An 8505-nucleotide genomic window follows, 5' to 3' on the forward strand; every position below is an offset into this window, starting at 1 on the left:
GTCACTGCCTGGGGGGCAGGACAGCACACAGAGCCTTACCCCTCTAGGGGGGGCCGCTGAGTGGCCAGGGGATAAATGCACAGACACAGAACCTCCGTCCCCTGCTGAGGTGGGGCATGTGGCGGGAGGGTGTGTATAGAGAGGGGCAAATGTGCCTTGGGATTAACCATCCCCACTCCCTGGGATGGGGTGAAGGTGGGGAGCAGGGAGATGGATGGGAAGGGGGGACAGAAATGGAGATGAGTGATAGGAGTTCCATGGGGAAGGGCAGAGAAGAAAGTGGATGGGCAGAGAGGGTGTGGAGGCAGGGGTTTCCAGGGAGAGGGGGGTGTGGAGGAGTGGGGGGGACAGAGGGAGCCTGGGGGTGAGCGAGTGTCTGGGAGGGAGTAAAAGAGAACAGTGCTGGGAGGAGTCTAGGGTGGGTGGGGGTCTTGGGGGCAGGAGGGTGGAGCGGGGGTGTCGGGAGGGCAGGAGATGATGAGGTGAAGTGGCAGGGGGTGATGGGGCTGGGGCAGAGGTGGAGCAGGGGGGCTGGAGCGGCTGGGCCTGCAGGGGGCAGGGGTAAAGTGGGGCTGAAGGGAGTATGGGATGATGGGGTTGGGGTGGAGCGGCTGCTGCAAGAGATGGTGGGGGTGGGGGGCTGGGGCAGGAGGTGATGGAGCAGGGATGGAGCAGTGGGGGGCTGGGGGCGGGGGTGGAGTGGTGGGGCAGGAGGTGATGGGGCAGGGATGGAGCAGTGGGGGGTTGGGGGCGGGGGTGATGGGGCGGGGGTGGTGCAGCGGTGGGGCAGGAGGGGATGGGGTGGGGATGGAGCGGTGGGGGAGCTGAGGGCGGGGGTGATGGGGGCAGGGGTGGTGCAGCGGTGGGGCAGGAGGGGATGGGGCGGGGGTGGAGCGGTGGGGGAGCTGAGGGCGGAGGTGGTGCAGCGGTGGGGCAGGAGGGGATGGGGCGGGGGTGGAGCGGTGGGGGAGCTGAGGGCGGGGGTGGTGCAGCGGTGGGGCAGGAGGGGATGGGGCGGGGGTGGAGCGGTGGGGGAGCTGAGGGCGGGGGTGATGGGGGCGGGGGTGGTGCAGCGGTGGGGCAGGAGGGGATGGGGCGGGGGTGGAGCGGTGGGGGAGCTGAGGGCGGAGGTGGTGCAGCGGTGGGGCAGGAGGGGATGGGGCGGGGGTGGAGCGGTGGGGGAGCTGAGGGCGGGGGTGGTGCAGCGGTGGGGCAGGAGGGGATGGGGCGGGGGTGGAGCGGTGGGGGAGCTGAGGGCGGGGGTGATGGGGGCGGGGGTGGTGCAGCGGTGGGGCAGGAGGGGATGGGGCGGGGGTGGAGCGGTGGGGGAGCTGAGGGCGGAGGTGGTGCAGCGGTGGGGCAGGAGGGGATGGGGCGGGGGTGGAGCGGTGGGGGAGCTGAGGGCGGGGGTGGTGCAGCGGTGGGGCAGGAGGGGATGGGGCGGGGGTGGAGCGGTGGGGGAGCTGAGGGCGGGGGTGATGGGGGCGGGGGTGGTGCAGCCGTGGGGCAGGAGGGGGTGGGGCGGGGCGGGGCGGGAGCTGAGGGCGGGGGGAGCAGTGGGGGGCTCGGGCAGGGGCTGCAGGGGGCGCGGTCTCGCAGCTGGCCGGCCCGGGGCGCGCGGCGCCGGCTGTAAGTGGATCCAGGTGCGGGGCGGGTCCCGCTGGCCCGGGGCCAGGAATTCGGGGCAGGGGGGCCGGGGGGAGCCAGCGCGTCTCTCCCAGAGAGCCTCGGCCGCCAGCGCCCGCTCCGTGTGCGCCCGCCCGGCCGTGGGGGATCGGGGCAGACCGTCCTGCCCGGGGGGCGCAGACCGGACCCCCCGGCCTGAGCACGGGGGCGGGGGGCCGATCCCGGACGGTAAGTGGGGCCGGAGGGATCGAGCCGTGCAGGGGTCAGTGGGGGATGCCCGGGAGCGGACCGGGCCGTGTATGGATCGAGCCCTGCGGGGTTAGCGTGTGTGTGTGGGGGGGTCCCGGTGGCGTTATCCCTGCGCCCGAAACTTCTGGGAATCCCCCTTTGTAGCTGTGGCCCCAGCAACGCGATTGGCAGTGATGGGCGGGGGGGGTCCTTACGGGCTGGGATCGGTGCAGGGCCAGCGGGACCCTGCCAGGTCAGACCCCTCCCCAAGGCCGAGATAAGCCATTTGTGACCCACTGACCCCAACCGGGGCGAGGGGGAGGAGTACCCCTAACAGAGCCAGCTCAGAGAAGGCTGGGCCAAAATATAGACTTCCCCTGCCTTGCCCCCTAACTGCCTGCCCCACACTTGGCCCACCCCTATACTGCCTGACTTCCCTCCTCACACCAGGCTTCTTCCCTGAACCCTTCCCCCCCTTGTGCTCCCCACACTATCTGCCATCCCACTGCTGGGATTCCTCCCCAATTTCCCTCCTACCCAGACCCTGCTCCCTGCACTGCCTGTCTCCCCACTGCTGGGATTCTGCCTCAATTCCCCTCCCCCTGACCCCCCACCTCCCCACTGCTGGGATCCCTCCCCAATTCCCTTCCCCCCAACCCCTGCTCCCCACACTGCCTGCCTCCCCACTGCTGGGATTTCTCCCCAGTGCTCCCCACAACTCCTGCTTCCCTTGCTGTAGGGATGCCTGTCTGATCCCTGCCCCAGCCTATATTTCCTGTGGTACCCACCTCCCTGACTGCCAGGATCCCTCCCAGATTTTCCTCCCCTATGATCCCCACACTGCCTGCCTCCCTGCTGGCTGGGATCCCTCTTTGATCTGTGCCCTGGCCTACATTCCCCATAGTGCTCACCTCACTCACTGCCAGCATCCTGCTGTCAGGATCCCTCCCCCGCCCTGCACTCCCCACATCACCCACCTCCTCCACTGCTGGGATCCCTGCCTGATTCCCATCCAGTCATCACCCCAGCCTGCACTCCCTACACTGCCTGCCTCCTTCGCTGCTGGGATCCCAGCCTGAGCTCCCCACACCACCCATCTCCTTGGATCCCTTCCAGTCCATCCCCCCCAGCCTGCACTCTTAGCCTCCTCCACTGCTGGGATCCCAGTCTGTGCTCCCCACACCACCCATCTCCTCCACTGCTGGGATCCCTTCTAGTAGTCACCCCAGCCTGCCTCTCCTGCTGCCAGGGTCTCTCCCTGATCCCCACCCAACCACCTGTGTCCACCTCTCTCAGAAAAGCCCCTCTGGAGACAAGTCTCAGGAGATCCTGCTCTTTGGGGGATCCCCCTCTGATTGGCTGCCCTCCCCAATGCTCTGCCTCCTGGGGAAGAGCAGCCAATCAGAGCTTGTGCAGGAGGCAGTCAGGGCTCTTCCCTCACCCACCTTCTTCCAGCAGCAGGACAGAGTTTTGGGGTAGGGGAGAGGAGAGTAGGAAGAGCCCAGCAGGGCAGCTCCAGTCTGCCCCCTCCCTTCCCTGCAATACCAGGCCTTGGAGCAACAGCTGGAGAGCATGGTCTAGGGTGGCTGTGGGTGGGGGAGGTGTCATTTTGTACACTCCTCTAGGGCACACCCATGTTCCCTTACATGTGTGCTCTGGCTGGCTAGGAGAGACCACAGGGATCCAGGCCCCAGAGACTAATTGTAGACCCAGCCAGATATAAATATTGACACTACTGGGTCAGTGAAAGGGCTCCTGCCAGGCGCTGCATTGGAACCATCCATCCATACTTTCTGCTGTGTTCTTTGGGGGGGGGTGTCTCCGCTTTGCTTCCCTCAATCCCCTAAGGATGCCCCCTCCCCCTGATCCCATTTCTGCCACCAATCCCGTTCCCCACCATGCTACAATACTCCTGCCCAGCCTTGGGATGTCCCGGCTCCCCACAGCTCTGATTTGCTGATGGCTGCTCTGGGGTCCCCTCCTCCCACAAATTGGGTTGGCCAAGGGGCTTTGGGTTCCAGAAGGTCTGGGAGCTGGCTGGATGGCTATTCATAGCCACAGAGAGGCTATAATTAGCCTGGACTTGACCAGAGCTCCTGCCTCAGGAGGGGAGTTGATAGACTCCCTTAGCCTCTGTTTGGATAATGCCCCTCAATCCAGACCCATAGTCCCCTGCCCTCCGAGCCCTGCCCCCCCACACTGCTCAGCTGATCCCCCTCAGTCCAGATCTGTGGTCCCCCTGCCATCTCAGCCATTGAGGCCTAGTCTGGCAATGTTTGGCTGGATTATAATGGGGATTCAATGCTGAGACCCTCCAACTCATGACATATCCTCAATTTGAACCCAGCTGTGAGACCTCCAAGCGATCCAGAACTCCAGGGGTCTCTGCCATTGGGGTGGGAGGGGAGGCCCAGTGGGAAGGGCAAGATACAATGTATGGGGAGGGGCTGCCACTGATGGTTGGTCCCCACTCCTCCCTCATCACCCTCCAAATGGGTCTGGATGGACTCCAAGTGATGACAGGAATGAGGGTGATCTGGATGCTCTGAGCCAAAGTCCCCACCAAACTCTTTGGCTTTGAATCTGCTGGGCATTGGGAGACAGGGAGGAGGAGGGGACGGTGGGGGAAGCCTCACCTTGCAGGGAGGGGAATCCATATTCCGTATGTTCCAGGGCACTGTGGAGTGCACTTGGCCCCATGACAGCTGCAGGGACAGGATCCCTGTCCCCAAGGCCCAAGGGGAATTGCCTTCATTCTCAGCAGTACAGTGGCAATGATGCATAGTGGGGATACCAGGCCACTGATCAGATCCAATTGAGAGGGGTTTCTGATTACCTGTCTGGGGGTTTTTTGGTTCAGTCTGAGGGGCACTGGCAGGATTGTGGGTGGGTGACACTAACCCCTGCCTTACCCCGGCAGGACCATGTGGCCTGTCTCCTGCCTGCTGCTGGCAGCGCTGGTGGGCGCGACACTTGCACAGGAGCTGGAAGAACCTGATACCTACACGGTAAGAATGTGCCAGCGCCACCCACCCTGCACATGCCCTCTGGGGTGGAGTGTGTGGAATGTTTATACAGGGTCCCTTGCCTGGTGCTGAGATGCAGCTGCCTCTGGGGTGGAGCACGGGAACTGTGTATGCAGGGATCCCTCAGCAAAACTCCAGGATATTGGAGGGGGTCCCATCCTTAGTGCCCCTGAGAGACCCTGGTATAACAAACTGGGCTGCACAGCCCCACTGCTCACAAAGTGAGACACTAATGCTGTCGGATTAACTAACGGTCGCTCCCTTCGTAGTTTCTCTCAACCGAGCTCATCACATCCAGCAGGGCTCCTTGTATCCCTCTATTCCTCGCCCCCTGGCTGGGTGCCACCCTCCCCTCTATTTCAGAGGCTTCCTGCAACACCCCCCAATTTCACTCCCAACCTGAGATGCTTTGTGCACCTGCCCCCCCTCCCCTCCCCACCATTATGATTTGTCTGGTCTGGGAGATCAATTCAATTGGTGTGTTACCATATTAAATCTATGGACAGTTTTGTGTGCGTATGCATGCTGCCCCCTGCTGGAGAGGATGAGACCTGCTCTGTGTCTGTCCGTCCGTCCGTCCATCCCTGCTCCCAGGTGGGGTCTATGCAGGGCCCGATCAGTTTTCCCTTAGCTGCCTGCTTGCCCTGAGCTGGCCTTGGACACCTGGGTTCCTCTTCTGATCCTGCAGGGCCCATTAATGCTTTCAAGGGCAATGGGATCCTGTTGGTTCAGCCCTTTGATTTCTTCACTCCTATATTTGGGGTTTTTCCCCACTCCCTGTGGACCCCCAACTGTAACCGTCTCCCTCTCTTACCCCTAGGAATGCACAGACGGATACCAGTGGGACTCAGACACACAGCACTGCAAAGGTATGAGGTGGGACCTTGGGGAGTGGTTGAAGGTGGGGGGGCTGGGAGCCAGGACTCCTGGGTTCTACCCCAGGGCTGGGAGGGGGTCCTTGGGAGGAAGGGCTTGGACTCCTGCGTTCTGACTCTGGGCCTGTCCCCAGACGTGAACGAGTGTGAGACCATCCCCGAGGCCTGCAAGGGGGAGATGAAATGCATCAATCACTATGGAGGGTACCTGTGTCTGCCACGCTCAGCCTCCGTCATCAATGACGTGCACTCGGAGAACGCTGCGCCCCCCAGTGCCCCTCGACCCCGGCCTCCCCGCCCCTCACTCACCGCCTCCCGCCACAACGCCTGCCCCCAGGGCTACGAGCCTGATGGGCATGGGTCCTGCCTGGGTGAGTAAACAGGGAGCGGTTGGGGGGAAGAGGGGCAAGGGGGCATGGCTGGGGGGAGGGGCGGGGGCATGGCTGGGGGAGGGGCGAGGGAAATGGCTGGGGGGAGGACAGGCAAGGGGCACGGCCAGAAGGAGGAGGGAATGGTGGGAGGACAGGCGGGGAGCATGGCTGGGGGGAGGAGGGAATGGTGAGGACAATGTGCAGGGGGAACAGCCACGGGTGTGTAGGGGGCACAAGGCCCACTGGGAGGGAGGCAACTGGTATCACTGGGGGGTTAGGGAGCTGCTTCCCCACAGGCAGAAGCTAGTGATTCTATGGGGCAGATCCAGGACACCCCTGGGGCCTGATCCCCGGCTTGGGGGTGTGTGTCTGTCCCGGCTAACCCCGCATGTCCTGGTGCTGCCCCCTGCAGACGTGGACGAGTGCGAGTACGAGCTGCATGACTGCCAGCCCAGCCAGGAGTGCATCAACACGGCCGGCGCCTTCCACTGCAAGTGCCCTGATGGCTACCGCAAGATTGGCTCCGAGTGTGTGGGTGAGTGGACACCGGCCACCGGGCGTGCTTTGCTGTAGGGAGCAGGGCCAGAGTTCGGCAGGGCTGGGGTGGAGGACATGAGTTTAACCCCTTCTCTCCCATGTGGCAGACATCGACGAGTGCCGGTACCGGTACTGCCAGCATCGCTGCGTCAACTCCCCAGGCTCCTTCTCCTGCCAGTGTGAGCCAGGCTTCCAGCTGGCCAGCAACAACCGCTCCTGTGTGGGTAAGGGACCCGCCCTGCCAGAGGGACAGTGGGGGCTGGGACTCAGGACTCTTGGGATCTATTCCTGTTCCCATTTGCATCACCTGGTGGGCATTTGAATGCTGTTATACACCACCCTGCCCCACCCCAGAAACAGTCGCATCCCGGTGCTGGAGGTGTTGGGATTTCACACTGTGCTTTCCTTGCAGATGTGAATGAGTGTGAGATGGGGGCACCGTGTGGGCAGCGCTGTTTCAACACCTATGGCACCTTCATCTGCCGCTGCAACCAGGGCTATGAGCTTGACCGCGATGGGTTCACCTGCAAGGGTAGGTGAGCCTGGCCCCTGCCCCTAGCCCAGCCTCCAATCCTAGCCTTCCCCAGGCCTAGCTCCTCCCATAGCTGTAGCCCCTCCCATACCCTTAGCTTCTCCCATTTCTAGCCCCATCTTGTTGTATATTAGCTACCATCCTTTTATCTCCCTCCTGTTTTAGCCCCTCCACAATTTTAACCCTTCCCATTTCCCTTAGCCCTTCCCTGCTGGCAATTCCTCCCTTCTCATCTCCAGTTCTAGCTCCTCCTATTCCATTCTGCTCCTCCCACTTTCCCATGTTCCCTCCCCATTCCCTTTAGCCCCTCCCCTTTGCTTTGCTCCACCCACTTGCCCATTCCCTTGCCTTGGGGACCTTCTTAGCTCCTTCCCCTGCTCTTTTCCCACCGATTGGCTATGAGGGGCAATCTCTAGTGAGGCTGATGGGCACAGACAGATCCTGTGGTTCCTGGAGTGGGGGCAGGGATGGACTAGGAGTTGAAGGGAGCCCGGCCCTCTCACACTTTGCTTCCCCCAACCAGATATCGATGAGTGCAGCTACTCCAGCTACCTGTGCCAGTTCCAGTGCATCAATGAGCCAGGGAGATTCTCCTGCGACTGCCCCCAGGGCTACCAGCTCCTGGGCACCCGCCTCTGCCAAGGTACCAATGCTTCCCAGCACTGGGAGGGGCTTCCACCACAGAGCTACTTCCTCCCCATGACACTCCACCCACCCCAGCTGGCCCCAGCTCTGAGCAGCCCCTGCTGCCCTAAAGAAATCCCAGAAGCCCTGCAAGAGTCATTGAAAGGGGGTGGCTTCGCATAGCAGGGGGCTATAGGTTGGGATTGAGGGCCACAGCAGAGCTGTGTGAAATGCATTCTGGGATTTCCCCCTTCTCTGTGCCAGTCATCCCAGGAGAGAGGCCAAGATCGGAACAGATCCCTCTTGGGTCCCCAGACCATCCTGCCTCCAGTGGTAAGGCGTCTATTGGCTAGGAGCGGGCAGGAACTCAGGACTCCTGGGTTCTATTCCAGGCTCTGCTACTCATCTTGGAAAAGTTCCTTCCTCTCCCGGTGCCTCAGTTTCTCCTCCCGCCCCATGTCTATTCAGACTGACGGTTCTTTGGGGCAGAGATTGTCACTGTGTCTCTGTGCAGTGCCTGGCACAGCAGGAATCATAGAATCATAGAATATCAGGGTTGGAAGGGACCCCAGAAGGTCATCTAGTCCAACCCCCTGCTCAAAGCAGGACCAAGTCCCAGTTAAATCATCCCAGCCAGGGCTTTGTCAAGCCTGACCTTAAAAACCTCTAAGGAAGGAGATTCTAAA

General features: G+C 62.3%; 1 protein-coding gene across 1 annotated transcript; it reads left to right on the forward strand.

The window, feature by feature from the left end:
* The first annotated feature begins 1694 nt into the window (after positions 1-1694).
* On the forward strand, positions 1695-8017 carry EFEMP2 (EGF containing fibulin extracellular matrix protein 2). Its single transcript, XM_038409021.2, has 8 exons — positions 1695-1854; positions 4775-4862; positions 5701-5749; positions 5890-6126; positions 6539-6661; positions 6771-6887; positions 7076-7195; positions 7719-8017. The coding sequence occupies exons 2-8, from the start codon at positions 4779-4781 to the stop codon at positions 8000-8002; spliced, it is 1014 nt and encodes a 337-aa protein (XP_038264949.1). The 5' UTR covers positions 1695-1854; positions 4775-4778; the 3' UTR covers positions 8003-8017.
* Positions 8018-8505: the final 488 nt, after the last annotated feature.

This window comes from Dermochelys coriacea, chromosome 7 (assembly GCF_009764565.3).
Source record: "Dermochelys coriacea isolate rDerCor1 chromosome 7, rDerCor1.pri.v4, whole genome shotgun sequence".
Lineage (NCBI taxonomy): Eukaryota > Metazoa > Chordata > Testudines > Dermochelyidae > Dermochelys > Dermochelys coriacea.

Excerpts from the sequence above, each read along its gene's own strand:
- EFEMP2 (XM_038409021.2), top strand. The coding sequence starts at position 4,779 with ATGTGGCCTGTCTCCTGCCTGCTGCTGGCAGCGCTGGTGGGCGCGACA. Across the intron at positions 4,863-5,700 it reads AAGAACCTGATACCTACACG|GAATGCACAGACGGATACCA; the intron begins GTAAGAATGTGC and ends TCTTACCCCTAG. Across the intron at positions 6,888-7,075 it reads CAACAACCGCTCCTGTGTGG|ATGTGAATGAGTGTGAGATG; the intron begins GTAAGGGACCCG and ends CTTTCCTTGCAG.